At 38.3% G+C, this 27,477-nt stretch overlaps 1 protein-coding gene across 2 annotated transcripts in view; it reads left to right on the forward strand.

Moving 5' to 3' along the window:
* The window catches only part of Rngtt (RNA guanylyltransferase and 5'-phosphatase), a 217,301-nt gene extending 201,195 nt beyond the window's left edge, over nucleotides 1-16,106 (forward strand). Inside the window, exons 15-16 of one of the 2 annotated variants that reach the window (XM_005324717.5) lie at nucleotides 12,054-12,177; nucleotides 13,554-16,106. In XM_005324717.5, coding sequence (XP_005324774.2) covers nucleotides 12,054-12,177; nucleotides 13,554-13,717 — 288 coding nt within the window. In that variant the 3' untranslated portion in view covers nucleotides 13,718-16,106. Of the gene's footprint in view, nucleotides 1-12,053; nucleotides 12,178-13,553 lie in introns of those variants that run through there. The other variant, XR_013425011.1, reaches the window with a different exon arrangement.
* Nucleotides 16,107-27,477: the final 11,371 nt, after the last annotated feature.

Here is a 27,477-nt window from a genome sequence, read left to right on the forward strand (position 1 = left end):
TGCCATGTTCTCAATTGTATCAGCAGTCCACAATTTGTTCTTGGCACGTAGCTGCTTGGATGAGAGAAAAATGGACCTAAAACTCAGAAAACAGGAAGGGATAAAATTTGGGGATTATCCACGTATAAATGGTATTTAAGTGCAAGCATATGGAAACTTGATAACTTCAGAAAAGTCAGCAAATAAGCCTGAGAAGGGGGTACAAAGGATAGAAGAGGAAAGCCAGATTGTGTATCTTGGACCAGAGACAAATGTTTTTAGAAGGCAGGGGTTTTCTGTGCCAAAGCAGTGCTGAGGGATTCAGATATGAGTCCATTTGATTTAGCAACATAGAGGTCTTTGATAAACTCAACAGAAGTTTTTCTGTAGTAGAAAAACTGGAAGCCACACTGTAATAGACTGAAGAATGATAGTGAATATGAAGTAGATGAATACTTTTTTGTTGTTGTTTTGTTTTGCAATAAGTTCTCACCAAATTGCCTGGCTGGTCTGGAATTTGCTAGCCTTCTGCCTCAGTTTCCCAAATACCTAGCATAACAGGTGTGAGCCACCACACCCAGCTAGTTGATTAATAGTTGACTGCAAAAGACAGCACAGGGCTGGGGATGTGGCTCAAGCGGTAGCGCGCTCGCCTGGCATGCGTGCGGCCCGGGTTAGATCCTCATCACCACATACCAACAAAGATGTTGTGTCCGCCGAGAACTAAAAAATAAATATTAAAAATTCTCTCTCTCTCTCTCTCTCTCTCTCTCTCTCTCTCTCTCTCTCTCTCTTTAAAAAAAAAAAGACAGCACAGTTGTCTTTTGGTTGAATTCAGTGTATCAGCTAACATTCATATGCCCACATAGGTGTTTAGTAATTGAGAATATTTTATAAATCCGTGTTTAACTGAAACATTTACTTCTGTTTTGATTATAGTAGGATTATAGTACTAGGATAAGCTGTTTAAAACTTAAATTAGAGTAGAAAAGAAAAACTTGTTTCAGAAGGGGTCTTTTATAATTTTGTACTGTGGAATCCTGCTTTGATGTCTGTGCCATTCTTATAGCCATCTTAAGACAGTCGTTGAGTTAGGTTACCAAAAGCATGGGCACATCTCCTGCTGCCAGGACACCCAGTGCCGAAACTGAGCAAGGTGGCTTTGTATTTGTGTAACTGGCTTTTTATGCTGATGTATGCTGAAGTTTCTGTACCCCATTTCAGCTAAAATCTGATCAGGAAGAAAACTTTATTTCATTCTACACATAGTAATTTCCAGAGTGCCAGGTCCTGTAATAGCTGGTGGGATTTAATATAATATTGCAGCATTAGAAAGGGAGACCTATATTTGAGACTTTGCTATTCCAATTTTTAGGCTTAGAACTTGAGGTGAGATATTTTAAGTATCCTAAGCTTTAGTCTTTATGCTTGTGAAAGGGCAATAATATAATTCCTGCCTGTTTTAGTCAGCTTTTTTGCTGCTGTGACCAAAAGATCTGACAAGAACAATTTTAAGGAAGAAATATTTATTTGTGTGCCCATGGTTTCAGAGGTCTCAGTACATAAACAGCCAAGTCCATTCGTCAGGTAGAAGTGGGGTGTGGTAGCTGGGGACATGGCATCAGGAAACCAAGAGCTCTTCTCACCACTGCAAAATATAAACCCCAAAGGCACCCCCGCAGTGATGGCCTCTTCCAGCCACACCCCATCTGATATAGTTACCACCCAATTAATCTTATCAGGGGATTAATGCGCCGATTAGGTTAAGGCTCTCATAACCCAATTGTTCCACCTCTAAGATTTCTTGCATTGCTACACATCAGCTTTTGGAGGATGCCTCGATCTAAACTGTAACACTTTCTCATAACTTTGTGATTCATCTTAAATGAGGTGAATCATTTAATTTACTCACATATCTCACTGCATAGTTTTGAAACTGGGCTTAGGGCCTCATTACAACCTTTTTGTCTTTCATCTCAATGCTTATTTCTTCTAATTTATTGTGCCTTTACATTGAAAGTCAGCCTCATGTTTATAACTTTAATGAAATGAAGCAGTTTATTTTTATGATTTTTATTAAAAATCATAAAAGTCAAATGTGATGAAGAAAGTTTAGAAAATAAAGCAAAACACAGAGAAGAAAATAAGTCATTTCTAATTTTGAGCTATACACACTAAGTACTACCATCATGTTGTTGATCTGTCCAGTTATCTTATATGAAGATTTATCATACTTTGAATAATAACTGTGACTAATGATTTTATTGGAAGGTGGTAAACTATAGTTTACCGTGAATTTCATACCCTGTGTTGTGACTTGTCTGTACTTTAGTATAAATAAGGTGAAATTATAGCTGTTTCCTTTCTAATTGGCTATTTTACTAGTTTCATGTCTGGTTAAAAGGCTTAAACAAAATCCTACTGATCATGAGAGACTTTCTGCTATGAGTTTCTACCTTAGCAAATGCAAATTATAACATTTACACATAGTTCTTCATTATAAGGGCACCAACAATAGATATTAGTGCAGGAACTTTAAAAAAGTGGTATATCTAGCATGTTTTTAAAATTTTGCTGGGTGTGATGGTGCAAACCTGTAATCTCAGCTACTCAGTAGCTGAGGCAGGAAGATGGCATGTTCTGGGTCAACCTGGGAAATTTAGTGACATACTCAACAACATGGTGAATTCCTGTCTTAAAATAAAAAGGCCTGGAGATATGATTCAGTGGTAAATCACACTGTATTTGATCCCTAGTACCATTTTTTTTTTAACAAAAATCAAAAAGTTAAAGAGAAATCATTTGATAAAATACAGCACCTCTTCATGTTCAAAACACTAGAAAAACTGGGGATAATAAGAACATACCTCAACATTGTAAAACTGTCTATGTTCAGCCCAAGCCAACATCATTCTAAATGGAGAAAAATTGGAAGCATTCCCTCTAAAAACTGGAACAAGACAGGGATGCCCTCTTTCAGCACTTCTATTTAACATAGTCCTTGAAACTAGCTAGAGCAATCAGACAAAAAAAAAAAAAGAAATTAAAGGAATATTCATAGGAAAAGAAAAACTCAAACTTATTACTATTTGCTGATGACATAATTCTATATTTAGAAGATCCGAAAAATTCCACCAGAAAACTTCTAGAACTAATAAATGAATTCAGCAAAGTAGCAGGATAGAACACTAAAGAAAGAACACTAAAGAAAGAAATTAAGAAGATCTTAGAAAATGGAAAGATCTCCCATGCTCTTAGATAGGCAGAATTAATATTGTCAAAATGGCCATACTACCAAAATCATTATACAGATTTAATGCAATTCCTATTAAAATTTCAGTGACTTTCTTCATAGAACCAGAAAAAGCAACCATGAAATTCATTTGGAAAAATAAGAGAACCAGAATAGCCAAAGCAATCATTAGCAAGAAGAGTGAAGCAGGAAGCATCACAAAACTAGACCTTAAACTATTCTACAGAGCTAAAGTAACAAAAATGGCATGGTATTGGTACCAAAACAGGCATGTAGACCATGGTACAAAATAGAAGATATAAGACAAACCCACATAAATATGTTTATCTCCTATTAGGTAAAGGTGCTGAAAACATATGTTGGAGAAAAAATAAAGCCTATTCAACAAATGTAGCAAAATAAAATTAAATTATCCCCTACTCTGCATAAAAATCAACTCAAAGTGGATCAAAGTCTTGAGACACTAGAACAGAGACCCTGTCCCTAATAAAAGAGAAAGTAGGCCCAAATCTTCATCATGTTGGCTTAGGACATGACTTCCTTAACAAGACCCCTAAAGTGCAAGAAGTAAAATAAAAAATCAATAAACGGGATGGATTCGAACTAAAAAGCTTCTTCTCAGCAAAGGAAACAGTAACGTGATGAGAGAACCTACAGACTGGGAAAAAAAAAATCTTTACCACACATACGTCAGAGAGCACTAATCATTAGGATATATAAAGAACTCAAAAAACTTAACACCAAAAAACCCAAACAACGCAGTCAATAAATGGACTAAGGAACTCAACAGACACTTCACAAGAGAAGAAATTCAGTTGATCAACAAACATATGAATACATGTTAAACATCTCCAGCAGTTACAGAAATACAAATCAAAACTACTCTTAATATTTCATCTCACTCCAGTCAGAAGGGCAGCTATTAAGAACACAGACAACAAACAGTAAGTGTTGGTGAGGATGTAGGGGGAAAGGCACACTCTTACATTGCTGGTGGGACTGCAAATTGGTGCAACCAATCTGGAAAGCAGTATGGAGATTCCCTAGAAAACCTATAATGGAACCACCATTTGACCCAGCTATCCCACTCCTCATTCTATACCCAAAGGACTTAAAAACAGCACATTACAGTGATGCAGCCACATCATTTAATATTGTCAAAATGACCATACTATCAAAACCATTATTCAGATTTAATGCAATAAAAAGAGCATCTCAGTTCATAATAGCTAAACTATGGAACCAACCTTGATGCCCTTCAACAGATTAATGGATAAAGAAAATTTGGTGTATATATATATATATATATACACACACAGTGGAATATTACCAAGCCTTAAAGAAGAATGAAATCATGACATTTGCAGGTAAATGGATGGAACTAGAGGAATATATGCTAAGTGAAATAAGCCAATCCCCCAAAACAAGAAGCCAAATACTTTCTCTTATAAATGGGTGCTGATCCATAGTGGGGCCTGGTAGTAGGGTGGGTGTTAGGGAAGAATGAAGGAACTTTGGTTTGTGTAGAAGGGAGTGAAGATAAGAGGCTATAGGGATGGGAAGGATGGTAGAATGAGACAGACATTATTACCCTCTATACATGTATGATTACAGTACTGGAGTGATTCTGCACCATGTACAGCCAGAGGAATGAAAAGTTGTACTCCATTTACGTACAATATGTCAAAGTGCTTTCTACTGTAAAATTAATTAATTCTTATATTATTATTATTAATTTATTAATATTATTAATATATTAAAATTAAAAGGTAAGTTTTGTCAAGTATTTTACTTCCTCTACTCAATGGATTCATTTTCTAAAAGTAACATAGCATAATTACCCTACTATTATGTATTGTTTTTTGTATTAATGTATTATATAACTAATAATTCAGTCTTCTGCTGTTTATATCACTCCTACATCACAAAGAAAACCTTTATCATTCTTTTTTTCTGATTTGTTGTTTTATTTTCTCTGCCTTCATGAGCACTTAGTAATGAACTTATTTATGTGAAAACAAGATTTTTGAGTTGATTTCTTGAGATATATTTTAAAAAATCTACCCTTCATCACACTGTCTACTTTTTGAATGAACAAAAAGTAAAATTATAACTTCAGGAAAGGAAAAAATTGTCAACTTAATTTGACTCCTGACAGCAAGTCATAAAAGGTGGGCAAAAATGTCTAAGTATAAACCTATGTTTACATCTCATTTATTCACCACCATCACATACTTTTCCTCTTTCTTTCCTCTCTTTTCCTTTTGCTTCCCTCCCTTCCTTTCAATAATAATTTTAAATTTGGCCAAAACCGATGGTCATAATATTTCCTTAGCATAGCCTAGACTGTTAAAGAAAATTTTGTTCTTAAAAAAATCCCTTGGAGGGCCCCACTATAAAAAGAAGAAGCAAGTTTAAAAGACCCAGGAGCTATTCTAAGATTTCCCAGTGGCCAAAATTGAAACAATTTGAGCATCAAAATAAATGAAGACAGTGTTTTATTATAAGCCAAAGAATAAAATAAACATCCAGAAGTTCATATTGATATAAATAAGCAATTAAATAGGGAGGAAGGGAAAAATCTTCATTATAGAAGTCCAAATAATAAATGTACAAGGCATTGAGGAAATAGAAAATTCTGTTGGGATAGTATAGTGATATTTGCTGCATGCTGGATTGATGTATAAATACTACAATTAATGATGGAAACTTTGAGAAACAGGTTATGTATATAGCTTTAGAGTATCTTCTCTAAGAAATTTAAGTGACCACAAATTCTTTTATACCCTTTTTATTAGGAAGTGGAGCTTAATTCCCCTCTCCTTGAGCGGAGCTAGATGTTCTGACTTACAACTAATCATAGACTATGGAAAGGAAAAAAAAAAAAAACAGTTATTTTACAGTACAGAAACCTGGCAAGCACACTTAAACCGAGTAATCAGGGTTAACATCACCAATAATACTTTCAGATATGATAGAATGAGAAGGGTGCATCCCTCCCAACCCATAACCTTAGTCTCATCATGAGCAAACATCAGAAAATTCCCAGTTGAAGAGTGTTCTACAGAATATCCAGTGCTCTTCAAAAGAATCAAGAACTGTTTTGAGAAACTATCGTGGATTGGGAAGAGTCTAAGGAGATGTAACAATTAAATGCAATGTGATTTCCTCTTTTGGATTCTAGAACAGATGAAGACATTAATGGAAAAACTAATAAAATGTGTAGTATAGTTTATTATGTTGTACTAATGCTAACTTTTTTAGAGTTGATAATATAACCTGATGTGTAAAATATAAACATTAGAGGAAGTTGGGTGAAGGAAATACAGAAAACTCTCTGTACTATCTTTACAACTTTTCTGTGTATAATTATCTCGAAATTAAAAAGAAAGAAAACCAACTCCCTGGTGGCTTTTCAGTATGCAGGTATTTGGTATTTCAAAGTGTCTTCAAAACATATTACCTTCAGAGAAACCTCCCTTCCTTTAGCCTTTGTTCAATTAAAAATAATAATAATATTCCATTATGTATATATACCACATTTTCTTTATCCATTCATCTACTAAAGGGCATCTAGGTTGGTTCCACAGTTTAGCTATTATGAATTGTGCTGCTATAAACATTGATGTGGCTGTGTCCCTGTAGTATGCTGTTTTTAGTGCTTTGGGTATAGACCCAGGAGTGGGATAGCTGGGTCAAATGGTGGTTCCATTCCAGGTTTTCTAGGGAATCTCCATACTGCTTTTCAGATTGGTTGCACCAATTTGCAGTCCCACCAGCAATGTAAGAGTGTGCCTTTCCCCCCACATCCTCACCAACACTTACTGTTGTTTGTGTTCTTAATAGCTGCCCTTCTGACTGGAGTGAGATGAAATATTAAGAGTAGTTTTGGTTTGCATTTCTGTAATTGCTAGAGATGTTGAGCATTTTTCATATGATCGTGTATCTTCTTCTAAGAAGTGTCTGTTCAGTTCCTTGGCCCATTTAGTGTGGAATATTATTCAGCATTAAAGGAGAATAAAATCATGGCATTTGCAGGTAAATGGATGGAGCTGGAGAATATAATGCTAAGTGAAATTAGCCAATCTCAAAAAACCAAATGCCGAATGATTTCACTGTTTTAAGGATGTTGATTCATAGTATGCTGTGGTGGGTGGGGAACGATTAAATGAACTCTAGATAGGGCAAAGGGTAAAAGGGGAGAGAGGAGAAGGGAGGGGGCATAGGGGTAGGAAAGACAATAGAATGTGATGGTCATCATTACCCTAAGTACATGTATGAAGACATGAAGGATGTGACTCCACTTTGTGTACAACCAGAGATATGAAAAAAATTGTGCTCTATATGTGTAATATGAATTTTAATGCATTCTGTTTTCATATATAACAAATTAAAATTTAAAAATTTATTAGATTTGCAAAAATTTAAGACAACAATAATAAATAATAAAAAGATGAGGTTTTGATAACGAAACTGAACTTCCATAGATCAGGGACAGTAATTCTAAAGGCTCCTATCCTACCCTAGAAATAGAAACACCTCTCTGTCTACTCTGTGCAAATCATTTCAGCCAACACCGATTGTGTGGTTTTGTGAGCAACAACAACAACAAAACAGTCTGTAAAAATGTGGCAGATCAGAGCAACTGTGATTTTTTTCTCTCCATTTTGGGTCTTTCATAATGTGTGTTATACTTGAACTGCTAATTAAAAATCTTCAGAGGTACTAGGTCCAGTTTCACATGACAGTCTCTTAACTCGAGATTATTGGTACATTCACATACTATAGAAGTATGTTATTCAATAAGAAGGATGCATGAAAAAGTTTTCTATATAAAATATATATTGCTTTTTAACATCCCCCCCCCAAAAATGAAAGCTTATTAATTCAATGTAATTATGGGTACAGATAGGAAATTGTGATTTGTAAATATTTTATTATTTTTACTTTCAAGCTCTCATTAACTCAAACTAAAATAACAGTTGATTTTAGAAGGCCTAATGGGCCTGGTTTAATAAATAATAATATGTAATTGAGGATAATTGTCATCATAGTAACAAATTATAATATGGATACTAAAATTAAATGCCAGTCTTTCTTTTGATCTAAGTATTAGTAAAATCTATCTTTAGTTTGTGCATATATGGGAGATATTATTTTTATCAGATATATTTTACCATCTAACCAAATGAGGGCCTTTGCAGTATACCTATCTTGGGAATATAACTGGCATGATCAATGAAAAACAAAGTATTGTTCTTGAACATGGAAATGCAGTCAAGTTAGTAGTGGCAGATGCATGTATTTTTCAGGAAGTTCTCTTTCCCAGATTGTTAATGCTTGGCCAAACAGATACACATATAGTTAATAAATACTAATAAGTTACTATAGTCAAGATTGAGCAATGCATAATTTATAGCAATTCTGAAACTAAGAACACAAGAATGATAAGCTATATGATAAAGACTTACCATAATTGCCACTTTATAGAAGTACAGACTACACATTGTTGACTAGCAAGCCCATTCTTCTAAAGTAAATATTATATAATTTTCTTGACAGTTATATTCAAAATGTACCTTTTTATGTCAGCATGGTTCCTTTAGTGAATTTCCTTCTAAAGTTTTTTTATAAGCAATACTTTTAAAAGAAATTAAAGAAGATTCAAGTAAATGAGAAGATTTTCAGTGTTTATAGTTGAACTATCTATACTACCTAAAGCAATCTCTATTAAAATCCCAATGGTATTCTTTTTTAACAGAAGTAGAATTCATATGGAATCTAAAGGAATCTCAAATAGACTCGAGCCTCATACTTCCTTATTTTAAAACATACTACAATAGTAACTTAGATAGTGTATTTAATTACCAGCATAAAGACAGGTCACCAGTTATGCTGGCCAACTCCTGTATGTATAGCTATTTAGGAAGCCAAGGCCGGAAGATCACAAGTTTGTGGCCAGCCTCAGCAACTTAAGAGAGATCTTATCTCAAAATAAAAATTACAAAGACTGGGGATATATAGTGGTAAAGCACTCCTGGTTCACCGCCCCCACCACCACCAAATAAAACAAAACAGTATAATAGAGAGCCCAGAAATAAACCTGTGCATAGGTGAGCCAAATGATTTTCCACAAAGGTAACAAGACAAACACTGTGGTGAAGGACAGTCTCTTCAATAAATGGTGCTGGGAAAACTGAATATTTACATGCAAAAGAATGAAGTTGACTCTAACCTTATATCACATAGGAAATTAACTGAAAAATGGATTAAAAACTAAAATTTAAATCCTAAAATTATTAACTCCTAGAAAAAAAGATACATGGGGAAACTTCAGGACATAGATTTAACAGTGATTTCTTGGTTATGGCACCAAAACTAGAAGCAGTAACATTAGAAATAGGCAAAAGAGACAGTATCAAATTTAACATCCTTTGCTCATCAACAGAGTAAAACAGTGGAATAATTGTAAATCATGTCTGATAAGGTGTTAAGATTCAGAATGTGTAAGAAACTTCTGTACAACTCAACAACAGAAAACCTTGGTTAAGAAATGGGCAAAGGACTTGAATAGACATTTCTAAGAAGGTATTTAACCAGAAGCATATGAAAAAGATGGCTCAGCATCATCAATCATTAGGGAAGTGTACATCAGAACCACAATGAGATATCTGACATCCATCAAGATGGCCACTATCAAAAGTAGACAACACATGTTGGTGAGCATACAGAGAAGTTGGAACCCCGCAATTGGTAGGAATGTAAAAGGTGCGACCGTTTTGGGAAACAGTATGAAGGTTCTGCAAAAAATTAAAAACAGAATTACTATATGATCCAGCAACCCCACTTCTGACTTTCCAAAAGAACTCAAAGCAGGAATATCTTGAAGAGATATTTGTGCTCCCACATTAACAGCAACATTATTCATAATGGCCAAGAAGTAGAAGGAACCCAAAAGTTCATTGACATAGTTAAAGGCAACTTGATATATACATATGATGGAATGTTATGTAGCTTTAAAGAAGAAGGAACTCCTGTCACATGCTATAACATGAATGAACATCAAGGACATTTTGCTAAGTCAGTCAGAAAAGGACAAATACTGTGTGATTCTACTCATTTGAAGTATCTGAAGTAGTCAAAATCACAGAAGCAGAAAATAGAAAGGTCTGGGTGGAAGGGAGAATTAATGCTTAGTGGGTCCAGAGTTGCAGTGTTGTAAGATGAAAAAGCCTGAGAGATCTGTTGTGCAACAATGTGAATATACTTAGCATGACTGAACTGTATACTTGAAAACTGTTAAGATGGTACACTTTTTTAAACCAGTTTTTAGAAAGAAATGTTTCATTGCCAATTTTATATTCAATTACCAATTTTACTGATTATCTATGATGTCCCAGGCATTTTTATTTATTATTCTTGCAATGACTCAGTAAATTAGGAACTTGTTTACCCATTTTAGAAGTAAGAAAATGAAGACTTTGAAGGGGTTGGAAACAAATTTCTGTTAGATCTTTCAAATAGTATAACATACATGTGGTTATCTAATTGAATGAATTGCCTAGTACTTGGCTATAAATAGTAAATCAAAAGTAAAAAGGTGGGTCCCTAGTAAAAAGTGCAGGAGAGTCTAGTCTGCCATGATGGATAGTTGAGAATAGAGATACAGGTTTGCTAAGTGGACCATTGACCATCAGTTTTTGGAGGCAGGTCTAGTTCCAGAACCATTGAAAATGTTGGACTCGTTAGATTTGTTGAAAATGCAAATAGTTCAATCAAATATAATGCTCATTAAGGGACAAGAAATACAATTTGAAAGTTTTTATGAAGATATGCACTATCTAATCTGTGAATTGAAAGCATCTTTTAAAAATTTCCTTCCCTTCATATTCCTAGGTAATAGTGAATATGTGGGTAGAAAAATGAGAGCATTTCAAATAATGCTAATGAAGTTAAATGATTGCAATCTACCATATTGTGAGGAAAAGTTGTTAGCTGTGAAAGATGAGGACAGAATTAAAATATTACCATGACTGGCATTTGATTTGAAAACTGCAAAGATAAGCTTTGGTTCCTATTTATGAAAACTGTCCTCACAGCCCAGTGGAATATCTTTTGAAAGGTTCTGTAGTTACCATGGATACTTTTTAGCTTTGATAAAGTAAGTTTTAATCCACATTCAATCATCTGAAGTGAAGAAGCCAAGAAACCCACCAACTAAAGTCAAAGTAGCTTCATCTTTATATTCATGCAAGTTTGGCAGATGAGAAGAAAGTAGCCTAAAGATTAGGTTTTTGGTTAATTATTTCTGCTTGAAAGCAAAGTATTTAGGATGCACATTGCTTGGGTTTGGTTCTGCCGTTTATTTTTTATGTGCAACTTTTTCTTTTTATGAATAAGGGGAAATTCTTGGATTTTGACATAGGAATTTAGATGGTGAGACCTTCCTGAAGGTTGAGGAAACCTAATCAGTATACTCAATTTCTGAAAGCCACAGACACAGACAGTATTGAAGGCTTGGTCCCCATGGTAACATATTTGCATTTGGCCCAGAAGTGGCTGCTTTCTGCTTAGCTTCTTTTAATTGCTATATATTGACAGCCGTTTTCATGACTATTTATAAAATGTCGGATAAATGAGCATGTGTACAAGGGAGTGCACACCATATCTTTAGGCTTGATTAGACACTTCAGATGACAAAGAGCTCTGCATGAAGAGTTACTGAGGTGTTTTTGGCATTTCCTAATGTGTCTGTCACATAGTGGAAGCAAAAAGCCTTTCAAATGATTTAAATATTGTCATCAATTCTCTTTTAAAACAGGTGACAAAAGAGCTAAAACAGTATGACAACAAAATTATAGAATGCAAATTTGAGAACAACAGCTGGGTCTTCATGAGACAGAGAACAGACAAAAGTTTTCCTAATGCCTACAACACTGCCATGGGTGAGTATGACAACCTACCAGTAGTTATTACATTAAAAAAAAAAAAAAAAACTAAGTTGTTAGAACCCAGATTCTTCTGTATGTGCCATTCTACTTGATGGTACACAGAGTCATTTGTACTCACCCTTGTTGACCAGAGCAGTATCATGTCTGGCACCCTATTTGGTTCCAGTCAGCTTTAGGTTTTCCTCTCTAAACTAGTGGGCTTGTGCCATGTGCCCAGAAGAGAGTGTAAAGGGCAGGATACTGGGCTATATACAAGTTGAATTTATCCAACAACAACAACAAAAGCCATGATAATTTCAGATCTATTCAAAACTATACAAATCATTGTTTGCCAGATGGTAAAAGACAAAATTAGCAGGGGAAAGTAATTTCCAGCTCCTAAAATAATTTTACAAACAATGGAGAACAAAGTAAATGAAAACCATTTTAAAAAACACAAAATCTGCTATGCCATCCTTCAAAGTGTTCTTTGGGTACAATCTGAATGCTTTGGGGATTCAGAATAATTAAGGTTTTTTTTTTATGAGGAACAACACAAGTTAATTGAAATTTATAGGGTACACTTATTACTAGTAGCAGTTGCCCTAGATTACATTTTTTACTGGAGTTGAAAAAGGTAAAAAACAAGATTAAAGGTTAATAGAGTTGTGGACTTTAACATGCTTAATCAATGATGATATGATAAGCTTAGAAGAAAATACAGAAATTGCCAGTTTAGGTTTTGCAGTTTAAAAGTGATTATTGTACATTTAAGGGCTCCTGTTGAAATTAGTATCCACGTTTGGGATGAGTTCAAAAGTAGCAATGATTAAGCCAGTGTTTTTTTTCCCAAAATCAAGTAGGTAAATAAAGTGAAAATGATTGGTACTAAATTTTGGTCATTCAAGAAAAGATGCTTGATTTATTAGACAATTTTCAAAGAAGTTATTAAAATAAAATAATATGGTCTGCCATAGGCATGGTGAGTAATGCTAAGTGTTTCAGAATGGACATCTTCCTGAGGGAAAGTTGGAAGATTGACTAAAACATCTACAGAAAAAGTGCACTACAAAGTATGGACAATAGTTCAGTGTACGGTGCTAGACTAGAATCCCATAAAAAACTGTTTGAAGGAATAGAAAACCATAGTGAAGACATGCTTATAACCCAAATACCTAAAGTTTTAGTTTAAAATTAATATTCCAGTAAAGAATCACCCCTAGGAAAGCAGTTATTTGGAGGGTGGGCAGAGGGAGGAGATTAGTTTAATCAGAAGCATGTCATCCTTTGGTAAAATGGCAGTGTTTAAACCTTTCTCACAAGCCTGTGTGTGGTGAATCAGCTTCCCTAATTAACCCTCACATGAGATGCCTGTCTCCCTTTGTCCACAGCTGTGTGCAATAGCATATCAAACCCTGTCACCAAGGAGATGCTGTTTGAGTTCATTGACAGATGTGTGTTAGCTTCTCAAGGGCAGAAGAGAAAGCATCACCTGGACCCTGACACCGAGCTCATGCCACCACCACCTCCCAAAAGGCCACGTCCTTCAACTTAAGACCTACCTGCCTCTGACTTCAGGCTCAAGAGGAAAGATGAGATAGAAAAAATGCTATTGCCCCATTTTTGCAGCCAGAAAAATGAAAAAAACAAGTGTGACTTGATGTTGATGCACATTTGAATTTAAAAAAAAGAAAAAGGAAGGTATTGTAGCCAACCTGTATATTATTTGATGCATTTGTTTCCTCAGTGCTACAGTACCTAATGGACTTAAATATTTAATTTATATCTAATAAACTCAGCCTTACCTTGTGTAATCTGAAGATTGAAATATCCAAAGGTTTAAATGAGATTGAAATCAATGAAAAAGAGGCCTTGTTTGTATATGGATAACTTTACCTTTAATTTATAAAGTTAGCAATCTGGAACTGTGAGTGCATAAAACTCTGTATATTTTAGAAGCTGTGTTTCAACTATGGCAAATTTTCCTCTTAAAAATATAGGCAATGGCATTATCATTATCATGATCCCCTACATTTCTGAAATTCCTGTATTCAGAAACAGATGACAAAGTTGTTAGGTATTGTGTATTAAACAACTTGTTCTGGCTTATATTATTTTGAGAAGTTGTTTTGGAGATGTAAAAGTAAAAAAGTAAAGCTCCATTTTTGTGACTTGCATTGCTTCTTTAACAAGTCTTTTGAGTATTTTAATCTGTTTCTATTGTTTGGAGTACAATATCAGATATCTGGTGTGTCCATTCTGGCAATAGTTTTGAACTACTTACCACCAGGTCCTTTATGTATGGCTCTCCTGGGAGACTTTTCATTTTTAAATGCCAGGGCTACTTCTGCTTTACCTCAGTGGTATCAGCATGTTATAAATTATATTAAAACACACAACTCACTGTGATCTATGAAAGCGATATCAAATACAGATGATGTTGTGTTAGTTCCCTAAAATAAAATGGCCAAGGAAATGCCAGCTGACTCCTCTTATTAGAAGGTAATATCAACAGAATGGAATGCTGTCACTAGAAAATCCTACACTTGTAGGAACTAAACATCAAGGAAATCAAGACATTTACTGTCAAAGCCAAAACTGTATCTATATTCTATTCTAGGGATGTTATTTCAGTGATACATCTGAACTCCAAAATGTTTACTGAGAGATAATGGGTTTAAAGGGCAGCTAATTGGTCATCTGCCATTGTTGAGAAACTGTATTCTGATTGATTTGTGAAGGAACTCTGAGAATTAGCTGATTAGAGGCTAATGTATTTATTTTTAGAGGTACATGTTTTAAATATATGTATTTAAAACAAATTTTCATGATCTAAATTTTATATATGTATATGCATATATATGTAAGTATATGCAACAGTGTATATTCTTCTACTGATACAGCCAGACATGAAAACCCAAATGAGTTACCTAGCAGGCTGAATATGTGACAGGATTTCTATATGACATAGCACAGATTAACCAAAAATGTATTTATATGCACCTGAGTTTTAATGTTTTTAAACAGTTTTCTCATGCAGTGCTTTTCTATGTGAAATACTAGAGTCATGCTTGGGCTGTTTCCTTTATTGTTCCCAAGTTATGTAATGTGTAGTGTGAACTTATCCAAAATGCCATTTTAATGGTTTTTTTCCTAAAGTGCTTTTGTATGTTTGGGCGCTAAAGGGATTTAAACATCTGAATGCCACAGTGACTATTGAAAAAGGGGAAATTCTCAAGGGTCCATGTGTCTTTTACAAAGTGAATCTAAAAAAAAAAAAAAAAAATGACTATGCAACTCCAAGTAGCCTGATGCCTGCTTCCCCAGGATTAGCAACTCTTCACATGGTATGTTGCTTGCTTTTGAGCCCGTGCAAAAGCAAGCTTTTGCCAATGATCTTTTAGAGTTAAAATGTTTATGGTAATCGTAACCTTTGAAATGAGTCATGTGAAAAGAACATCTCATTTTTAATACACCCAGATATTTTCTTTTTGCCATTGTGCATTTAGCAGGACTTAATTTTCTAAACTTATCCTTTCCTTTCTATTGAAGTACAATAGTTGGCCTTATAAGTAGATTCCATTTAGCCCCCAAACATGCTACCATTTAGAGTATCATAACAAGTCATTTAGAGAGTCAAGGGCAGAGGGGAACCTAGAAGCAGGACTTGGGACATTATGAAGGAAACCCTTCCCTTCTTAGGTCACTTCCCAATAGCTATTTTCTAAGACTGAAGTATTTTAGATAAGGATAAGAAAACTTTGCTTTTCCTGAGTTATCACATGTAAAAAGCTTTAGCTTTTTGTTTGGAAAAGGTGTGGATGACTCTACTGCCTGGATGGTTACATTTGCTTTCCGTGAAATGCTCAGAAATGTCAGAACATTCCTTCTCTAATTGTGTGTCAGTGCGTATTGTAATAAAACTACTGATTTAAAATAAGAAAGTGTTTACTTTGTTTTCACTGGTGTTGCTTTTGTGTTTCTTCTGTTGTTGGTATCCGATCCTGTTCCTGTCAGCCACACCCAATGTAACATATCTAGTTTTGCTGTACTCTAGAGATTAAAATCATGTCTTTAAAATATCTTCTATTTTTCTTCCTGAGAAACTGGTTTTTGTTATCCATATGAAACTAATTTGATTGACATGGGGATTGTATTTTTGAAAGCTAGGAGAGTTGGGGGAGGACATCTTTATATGATGTTTACATTTTTGTTTATCTACCTTACCTTAGGAGGTTACACTATGAGTATTCTATTACATTATTTTTAATGCATTTAATTCTTTTAAAATACTCAGCAATAAATAGCCCAAAGTGATGAAGTAGCAAACTACCAAATTTTTGTGTTGACTGTGCATTTTTATTTGGAATTTGCCATCTTTAAATGTTTAAATGATACCACCATTTTGAACTATGCATAGAGTTCTTCCTGGCTCAAGAAACCTTGAAAATCAACAACCTCATACTCCCACATGAAAAAAACTTATGTTGTGAAGAAAGCCCTGACCCAGGGGCAGAGGGAAACCTAGAAGCCCTTGGGTCAGATCCAGAAACAAATCCAGGCTCTGCCTCTTACTGATCTAAGTTCTTTGGAGCTCTTTCCCCCTTTTTTTCAATTTGTGAAATAGCAAGGTTGAGCCAGATGATCAAAGAGAATCTTTCTAGGTCCAACCATGATTCTTGTATAAAAGCCAGTATTTTGTAAATCTCCTGTCTTAACAATTATAGCTTTTATCAGGACTAAGTTTCCACTAAGAGCTAAACTGTCTAAGGACAGCTACTCTGTACAGATAGGTACTCTTACTGACTTTTCAGATGAAGAACCTGAGTCTTAAGTTGTGAGCTGAAACCCAATAAGGTCTTTCTACTCCAATGGCTAAGTTTTTGTACAGTAGTCTCCTAAATGCTTCCTTTCTTATAGTCCCTGGGTGGATGACCCCATCCTCCAAGCATCCCAAATTATTTAAATGGTTTCTTTGGTGTTGACAGAGTGATAGGCTTTACACACTTCTCTCTAAAAGGAAATGAAGTTGAGAGCAGTAGGACCTTATTTAACTATTTAATAATATTTAAATGTGAGTGACTAAGCTACCATGAAGGGAAGTTTAATATTCTCATTAAGATGCTAAATTTCAAAGCTGTAATTAGGAAGCAATAAGTGATTAAATTACATCCTGGGCCAAAATTTTCTTGATTGGTGGCATAGTTGGCTGTCAGCTCTGATACTTTGGCAGGTCATCAGGAGCCTTGGTTTACCTGGATGTACCTGTCCCTCATCTGACTATCACTAGGTGAGTACTGTGCATGATACAAGGCGGTGGTAGAGGGGACCCCAAGCTGGGGCCACCTAGTCTTCCAGATTTCATATTCCAAAACATCAGGGAATGGATCTGAGGTTGCCAACTATTTTTCCATGAAAGGCATTTCAAAAATAATTACGTTGCCGTCATTTAATAAAACAAGAGAAAACTTAACACCCAAAAAAGAAAGTTGGACATATTTTAGAAGAAAGCAGAGGCTTTTACATAGAACAGAGTTTATGATAGATTCAGGGCATTGTCCTTTGCTTCTATATTTCACTCCAGGCTGGTGAAATCTTTTTCAAGGACTGAGGCTGGGAATCACACAGCACAACACCACGGTTGCACAGGTGGAATTCCAGGCAGGAGCTTCTCATCATCATGGAAGTGGACATGGAAACTCAAAGCAGCAGCAGATATTGGTTCCATAACCAAAGGTCATTTCAGTAACAGAATTGCCAGAATAGATTGCCTCACAGTAGCTAATCTTAGGGGTTGATTCTCTTGTGACCCAAGGTTCATAGGTGACAACTGGAATTACCTGGATATTTAAAAATATCCCAAAAGAATGAAACTTTCAGCTGTTTGAGGCTCAGTCAGAGCATAGCCAAACAACACAGAAAAACAGAATTTGGCCTTAATAACAAATCAGACCAACAGAGTGCCAAAGTTTTCATAACCTCAAAGCCAAACAGTGGCACATTAACTATAATCTCAGTGACTCCTTTTTCTGATGCAGGAGGATCGCACATTTGAGATCAACCTGGGCAACTTTTTTGAGACCCTGCCTTAAAATCCTAAAAACGTGAAACAAAAGGGCTGAGCAGGTAGCTCAGTGGATTCAGTCCCCACTACTACAAACAATAAAACAAAACTCAGAACCTTGTCCACAATCTATTTTCCTTAGTGCTATGCCCAACCTGCACACCTAGGTTTGCTTTCAGGCCTGTCCTGCATCCTCTGATGAGCCCGGGAGCCTTCACACATGGCCGTGGCGCTGCTTCTATGGGCAGTCCCCCAATTGCCTTTCATCTCAGGATCAAGGGAGCCTTCCCGCTACAGAGAGTCTGCTGAATGGCCCCTTTATACTCTTCTCCTTTGGTCTCCCCTCAAGATAAGGGCCCCTGAACATAGCACAGGGACTCATCTCTGTGACCCACAGCAGAGTTTGGCAATAGTTGTCACTTGGTAGGAAAAGGGGAAGGACATTCAAATGCTCTTTTGTGCTACGGTCCCCCTCATGTTAGTCATTCATAAACTTAATTTTTTTTTTTGGTCACTCTAGTCTTTTTACCATAATAAAAGCACTGATAACATCTCTTGTTAAGAATTTCTTCAGAGGCCTCCTCTAACACATCTCGTATTTAATCCTGATCAGAAGTGTCTTGTCTGTTCTTGCCTTTTGCATTGAAAATGAGTGCTTCTAAGGAAAGCTTCTCAGCAGGAAGGATCTTAAGAAAGTGTCCTGGTCTCCTCTCGCTGTGACACACTCTGAGGGAGGTGTAAGGGAAGGCGTGTTTTTAACCATGTCTTATTTTTCAGTGCAGTTTCATTGAACTTGCCATACCTTAAACTAGAAGGCTTGTTCTCCCAACCTACCCGCTCCCACCCATTTTCTGATGCTTTCAAAGAGAAATCCTTTGGTAACTGCTGAGGCTTTTCAGATAGTTTGAAAAATAAATTCTAGTCCATGATCCCTTAGTATGAATCAGTGCTTTCTAGCCTTGTTTTTTTCAAGTGGGAAGGACAAGTGAAAGATCCTGTTCTTGTTGGCTACTATTGAATGCTATCTTCCATTATCTAAAGGAATAAGAAACCTTACAGTTTCTATAGAAGTTCATCCCTTCTGAAGTCAGTCAGGGGAGCATTGTGTAGTTCTGATCTTCAGTATAAACAAGTATGTACTGTTATACATTAAAGATGAGGGCTGTAAAGACCCCCATTGGATAATACCACAACCAAAACTCATGTCTAAAAGCGTCTTGAAAATGATTGTAGGGTGAAATGGAACACTGGAAACAACTGATGCAACTGGGGTGATGCACATGGTGAGAGAGAATCTAGGCCTTGATGGGTGGATGGGATAAATGGGGCAGGGAGGTGCGAACAAGGGAGTGCAGGGAAGGGGCAACGGAAGGATCTGTCCAGAGCTGTGTGAGGGGAGTGGTTGGAAATACAGTTGACATCACTCCATTTTAACCAGCACATTAGCCACCCTCCCTGGGCCTCTTGATCTCTCTGACAGTGACCCGTTTCAACGTCACTTGAAGGAGTTAATAGCATGTGTTCACCCCATGTTTCTTTCCTCTGAGTCTCTTGAACCCATTGCCACAGGCTCTTATCTCCATCAGTGCCCTCTCCAGGGCCAGATCCATCCTATAACCAACCTGTCAGCAGTACTTCACACAGCTTCGTGTGTGTGTGTGTGTGTGTGTGTGTGTGTGTGTGTTTGTCTGTCTGTCTGAATGGGAAATTTCACAGGCAAGAGCAAACAATAAAATAAACTTCCATTTCCACAGAGTCTGCAGTGCTCCATATAACAGTTCCTGTTTATCTGTACACCGACTGGCTCATGGACATGTGCACAAGATTGTTTTAAAACCTGGAAGACCCTCTACACACCTTGTTGGACCCTGCTTGCACTTGGCCTCAGGCCACTGTGCTCTCCTGGTTCTTTCCTCCTCCCTCCAACTGCTCTGACTCAGTCTCCCTTGCTGAGCACTCTCCACCTTCCCACCTCCACTCAGTGCCCAGGCTCTGTCCACCAACCTCCATGCACACTCCATGTGAACTCTGCTCCACTCTGAACATGAGCACCACCCAGACACGAGCCATTTCCAAGTTCATTTCCAGCCCCATCTCACTCTCGAATGCTAAACTTGAACATCCAAGTGACAGCTTGACATCTTCCCTTGGATGTCTAATAGTCACCCCAAGCTGAATGCACCCAAAACTGAGCCCTCCTCCTATATAGACTTCCTTTCTTCCCACAATCTCCTTAAAGCTCAAGTGCATTTTTCAGCTGCTTCTGAATCATCCTTGACTCTTTCCTTTCTCTCATATTTTATGTCCAATCCATCATCAAAGGTTGTCAGCACTACCTTCAAAATGAACTTGACAACTCCTCACTCCCTCCAGCAACTCTCATCTCATCTGTTGCCTAGACTAGCACAATATCTCCTTAACTGCTACCCCAGTTTCCACTCTTGTATCCCCCCTCCTCATCCATTGCCCACCATGCTTCCAGTATAATATTTTTTAGAACATGTCACTCCATTCCTCAAAACCTTCCAATGCATTCCACCCTATCTAGAATAAAGTCCTAACTGCATACATACTACAGTCCACGAGGTCCTCCATTATCACCTGGCTTCAGCCTCTGCTCTGATCTCATCTGCCATCCTCCCCCTCGTTCATTCTTCTCATTCACACTGGCTCCTTTGCTTTCTCCAACTTGACAAGCAAGCTCTCCGGTCCCTGGAATGCTCTTACCAGAATTCCACATAGGTCTCCTCCCTTTATTCAACCCTCTTGTTATCTTGTTCTCCTTCATCACAAGGCATTTTCAGACCCTCCTGTCTAAACTACCAATCCATTCCTTCGACTCTTTTATTCTGCTTCATTTTTCTACAAGCATGCCTGATCTGGCAAGTGTGTTTACTTGTTTGCCTTTATTACTCCATTCTAGAAAAAGTTCTATGTGAATTAAGAATTTTATTTCATCCATTGCTATATTTCCATTACCTGAGCCAGTCTGGTACAAAGTAAATATTTCTTGAATCTACACATGAAGTAGGGCTACATGGATAGGCAGGGGACAGATTAAGAGATTAGGCTAAATGTGATCAATAATAAGGAGTTACTGAAAGCTTTCAAACAAATTCACTTTGTGAGAGTAATCCAGTAATAAATCTAAGGAGCAGAAGGAAGAAAAACAGGTGACGGCCTGTGTGGAAGTGATGGCATCATCCAGGGGAGAGTCAAAACTGGATATCAGGTGACATCCAACAGAAATAGAAGACAAAGAGTGACAAGCATTCAGGAAGGTGAATCATCAAGATCCAACAGTAAGTTGAGAAGCTGAGATGACTGTGGAGGGTTTGAGCCGAGGTGGGGCAAGGGTGTGCTGGTAGAATCCCAGGGAGAAGAAGAGCTGACTGGGGGCCGGATGTCTAAGGGCTTCTGATGAGTGGACGTGCTGTCCCGGCTATGTGAGGTAAGGCACACTGCTGGCAAAGACTAGATATTTGCCTACAGGACAGTTTTGCTAAAAGCAGTGAATAGAGGAGATGAAGTAAAAAATGGGTCAGGGACTCCCACATCCATGGATGGATGAGAAAAATTAACCAAACAAGAAAGTAAGGCATCAAGAAGTAAAGAAAGAAGCAAGAAGAGCTTTAAGAAAGTGCAGGAGTGCTTTTTTTTTTTTTTTTTTTTTAAATAAAGCCAGGCCTTGCTATGTGGTCCAGGCCAACCTCTAACTCCTGGGCTCTTATGATCCTCCTGCCTCTGCCTTCTGAGTCACTAGAACGTCATGCACATACCACGCCACAGGCTCAAGAAATGTTTTCTGCAAGAGGAGACAGGAAATAGTTGTGACCACTCCATTAAAGTACGGGACAGCCAAGGACTGAGAATGGGGCCTTGAATTTGGTTTGTAGGTGACAAGAAATACGGTAGGGATGGGTGAGGTCAAGAGAAAATAGGAAGAAATGGAGGTGGTGGGGCTTGGGGTTTAGCCAGTATCAACAGGTGATTAAGAGATGTTCCCACAGGTAGTGGTCATGGTGGGGGAGCAGGGAGCATGCACTTTATGATGACAGGGCTGTCCAGAACTTCCTGGCCTCTGTTTCAAGACACCAATGCTTTGCCTCTAGCTCCTGACTGAGAGTACTCTGGGGTCCCTGCAGCAAAAGCACCATGATCACCTCAAGTGCACCTGGTTGTCTTACTGGTGCTCCACCAGAGACTGGTGAGGCCAGCCACAGGGTAAGACCAGCCACAGAGCATGGTGCAGCACCTCTTTTACAAGGCCCATAGAGCAGCTGAGCACACAGCCCAGAGCTTGGCTGACCAAAAGGAGGTGTCTGGAGGTCTGGCGTGGGTTCTCGGAGATGGTGCTAAGTGTCTGTCCTCTCGTGTGATGGCCCATTTTGTAGGTATTGGGAGACTGATTTTCTTAATGTTTTCATTGGTGCATTGTAACTGCATAACAGTGGGATTAATTTTGGCGTATTCATATATGCATATAACATAAATTGATCAATTTTATTCTCCATTACCTTCTCTTTCCCTCCCTTCCACCCTTTCCCTAACCCCCCTTCCTCTACCCCACTGGTCTGGGTGACTGATTTAATAATCCTTGTGCATGCAACACATTGGGGCCTCATTTTATTTATAAATAATTGCTGTAAAAATGATCCCATTGGATTAAAAATCACAAGAAATGTCAATGAGAAATGGCAAGAAATCTGTAGAAGTGAGAAAAAATGATTCTTTAAATATAATTGCAAACATTAACATTTTTGAATGGTTGCAAAACATGATTTTAATATTTTTATTCCAACCTGAGCAAATTTTCTCACTGATAGTGACTACTGAGGATTTGAAGAGTGTATCATTAAACAGTTTTGATCCAACTGGGCATGGTAGCACACACACCTGTAATCCAAGTGGTTTGGGAGGCTGAGACAGGAAGATCACAAGTTCAGAGCCAGCCTCAGCAACTTAACCAGGCCCTGAGCCAACTCAGTGAGACCTTGTCTCTAAATAAAATATGAAAAATGATTGGTAATATTGCTCAGTGGTTAAGCACCCATGGCTTCCATCTCTGGTACCAAAAAAAAAAAAAAAAAGTTTTGATCTGAATTTGAGAACAGCTATTTGAAACATTAGACTAGATATTAAAAAGGAATATTCATGGATGCAAGCTCAAGTTTCTCACTTAATACTCTGGAAAGGTCTTATTTCAAAGTTTCATACAAAGCTGTATCTTCCCTGGAACTTTTGTGATTTACTTTTTCTTATTACAGCTATATGACATAAAGAAAATATAATGGGCTCCTTCCCTAAGACCCGTATAGATGCCCTAATTCTTTAGTTTGCCTGAGGGCACCATTCAAATATTATTTCTATGTTTTTTGTTTGTTTGTTTTGTCATCATGTGGAAAGGAATAGGGGACATTGTCCTGATGATTTAGGATCAGAGAATAGGTGAAACAGCTTGAAAGAAAACAAACTTTACCCCAGAATAGGCTAGAAATCAAGTTAGGTCAGAAGGCAGTTGCAGTCTGGACAAACAGGAAAGAGTAAAAGGACCAAATTCCGAGATCAGAGTATATAGCTGGCTCCAAACATGCTCACACACACACACACACACACACACACACACACACACACACCCTGAGAGAGCAGAGAGTGGGGAATAGTGATGTGCATTTTTTATTCATCTTATGCAAGACTTGTCTTTTTTGCCCCACTCTAGGGACTTTTTTGGTTCCAAATCAAAACAAACAAAAAACCCAACTCATCTACTCTAGGTAACTGAATATTCCAGAATGTAGGTATGGCTTCAAGAATGGCTTGATCAAGGAGCCACCATATCTCAACTGCTAGTGTTATTGGCTTTCTTCTCAGTCTTCCTGTGCTGTTCTTAGAATGGAAAAGAAGTAACAAGCAGAAGGTTGCCTGAATGGAAGAGGTTTGGGGAGAAGGGTGCTACTTTTTAGACCCCCATCACCTCCTGGGATCTTCCCAGAGACAAGAAAATTGGAAGACTGCTTTTAAGCTAGACCCTTAAGACCATTGGTTCCCACTTTATAGATGAGCTGGGTGAGACTCAGGAACAGTAAGGGACTTTAACAAGGGCTCACAGCTGATTCTGTGCCCTTCTAATTCCCAGCTCATTTGGCAGTACTCCCTGCAGAAATAAAATGAAGACAAAAAAAAAATGCCTTCAATTAGGTAGACAATTTGACCTTTGAGAAAGCCAATCTCTAGTCCATATCTTCAAGTCTGTTGAAGGAATTGATTACATGTGTTCACCCCACATTTTTTTCCTCTGAGTCTCTTGAACCCAGTGCCACATGCTCTCATCTCCACAGGGCTGTTCCTGTCACCACCACGAGTGCCCTCTCCAGGACCAGATCCACTCTCATAGCCAACTTGTCAGTAGTACTTTACACAGCTTTTATTCTTTTGTTTTTTAGTTTTTGTTTTCTCTTAATGGGAAATTTCACAGACAAAAGCAAATAATAAAATAAATTTCCAGGCAGGGATGTGGCTCAGTGGTAAAGTGTTTGTCTGGCATGCATGAGGCCCTGGGTTCATGCATGCATGCAAATCCTTAAGCACACACACACACACACACAAAACAAAACAAAAAACAAAACCCCAAACCCTTCCATTTCCTCAGAGTCTGCAGTGCTCCATCTATGACAGTTCCCGTTTATCTGTACACCGACTGGCTCATGCACGTCTACATAAGATTGTTTTAAAACCTGTAAGAGCCTCTACACACACACCTTGTTGGACCCTGCTTGCACTTGGCCTCAGGCCACTGTGCTCTCCTGGTTCTTTCCTCCTCCCTCCAACTGCTCTGACTCAGTCTCCCTTGCTGAGCACTCTCCACCTTCCCACCTCCACTCAGTGCCCAGGCTCTGTCCACCAACCTCCATGCACACTCCATGTGAACTCTGCTCCACTCTGAACATGAGCACCACCCAGACACGAGCCATTTCCAAGTTCATTTCCAGCCCCATCTCATTCTCGAATGCTAAACTTGAACATCCAAGTGACAGCTTGACATCTTCCCTTGGATGTCTAATAGTCACCTCAAGCTGAATGCACCCAAAACTGAGCCCTCCTCCTATAGACTTCCTTTCTTCCCACAATCTCCTTAAACCTGACTTTGCACACTGGAGTGTGAGCTCCTGGGCCCTCCTGGAGCCCTGATGCACATGCATGCCTCCAGGGCTTGATCAGAAGTTTATACCAGGTGAAGAGAAGACCATAGCACACACTGGTAGGTGCCTGGGGTTGCGTAACCCACAAGCACACGTCTACTTTGAAAAGTTTGATTTTGATTTCCAAAGAAGGCAAAACATCTCAAAATGAAGTTGAGCTATCTTTGGGTAGGATGCAAAACCGCCCATGGGTATATCACATCAGAAACGATGTGTGATTTCTTCCAGTCCTTCAACTCAAAAAAGATGAACAGATTTAACTGATGCATTCTAAAAATAAATAAATAAATAAAATTTGCTTTGAGCTGGGAAACCAAGTATGGAAGTTTCTGGGGGGTTATTTTGGAGGGGGAGAAGTAGAGGGATGGGGAAGTAAAGGACGGTGGGGAAAGTTGTTTTCAGTGTAGAAACCAGGTTATGACAGCATTACTGCTTCAGTGATGAGTGTTTTCTACTTGGGGGGAAAAATAAAAAAGGTAATGGAAGGTCACAGGAACAGGCTTGACTTGGAAAACATGTATGTGTTAAGCCTTCCCACATGACGGGGGAGACTCCTTCCTCACTAGATGGAGTCATGATGAACGTCTCCATGCTCCTTTTTATGTGTAATTTCAACAACAAAACACCTGGGACGACCCAAGTGACAGGACTCCGATTCAGAAGCAGAACAATATATGGACATGAGGACACAGCTGGCTTGGCCCCTGCTCCTGCCCATTTCAGTGCCTTGAGGCAGGAGGTGTCCCTGTGGTCCCCACCATGAGGTCATCTGCCCTGGTGTCTGGAGATGGCAGGCATCAGCTCCTCTCTTCTTGCGGGGCACAGCTGAGCTTTCGCTTATTGTCTATCAGGGTTTTCTGGCTAGAAGCAAAATGTCCTATGCAGGTCACCCAGGATAGAAAAGAGCAACTTATTAAATTAATTATGTTGCATAAGTAACCCTGTACCCTGTTCTTTGGAGTGAAAGTTTATTCTTTTAGTTCTCTTTGTCTTATTCAGAAGAGAGATTTAATGTGTTACTGTGGTGCACAAAATCAATGCTTTGAAATCAATGGTAATTTTTCAGGCTGTTTAAAATTATTCACATGGCTAGCTAAGCCTGCTGCTGAGAGAAAAACACAGTGCTGTTGCAGAGGAAATCTTCAAGTTTGAAACACTCCCACTGGTGTGTCTGTGTGGCTTTTCTTCTTAGAACTTGAATATTTATCCTGCAACATTCAATCTAGGCAGGGCTGGTTTAACCCTTAACCATGCTATAGAGGCTCTGTGTGTGTGTGTGTGTGTGTGTGTGTGTGTGTGTGTGTGTGTGTGTGTAGGTGAATTTTCTGTCAATTTGGCCCTCAGAAGCTTACAACTGTGAATGTGTGTCAGGGCCAAGGGTGGTGGGAGGGATGACCATTGTAAATTGCACACATGAGTAGTGGAAGTGTGAGAAATGAATCAGGAAACCAGTCACTGTGGAGGTTCAAGAGAGGCTGTAGGAAACCATTCCAGGAAGAAGGACCAAAATCATGGGCAGCCACTGTTGAGAGCTTTGAGGTGAACAAATCATGTCCCGCAGTGATGGAGCCCTCATGCAGCTCTGGGAAGCGGACGCTGGTTTGCCAGGCCTCTGTATGGCAAATGAGACATGAGTGGCACAGACCTTGCTCCCACCCTTCCTGCATCTTCAGCAGGGCACAGACTGCACCGTAAGACAGGCCTGGTCACCTGCCTCAGCTCTTCCAGGAGAAAGCTGACACTGGCCAGCAGCTTCCTCTGTTTCAGTGGCCCCTGGAAAAATGTGGCCCCAGCACTTCTGCCAACTCAGCTAGAATCTTTGGGGGGTTAGAGAGAAAAGGGTGGCAACCACATAGACAGAAAGAGCCCTGACTGCCAGAGAATTGTTCAAGGGGCAGGCAGGTATGCCTTGGTCACCAAAAATCACCACCCAGCTACTTGGCAATAACTCACAGCATGTCGGGACATGGGCAGTGTCATCACTGACATTGTCATTAACCATGGGCTAGACAAACACTGCTCAGAAAGAGCATCAGGGTCAAGAGACACACT

The sequence above is a fragment of the Ictidomys tridecemlineatus genome, chromosome 8, assembly GCF_052094955.1.
Source record: "Ictidomys tridecemlineatus isolate mIctTri1 chromosome 8, mIctTri1.hap1, whole genome shotgun sequence".
Lineage (NCBI taxonomy): Eukaryota > Metazoa > Chordata > Mammalia > Rodentia > Sciuridae > Ictidomys > Ictidomys tridecemlineatus.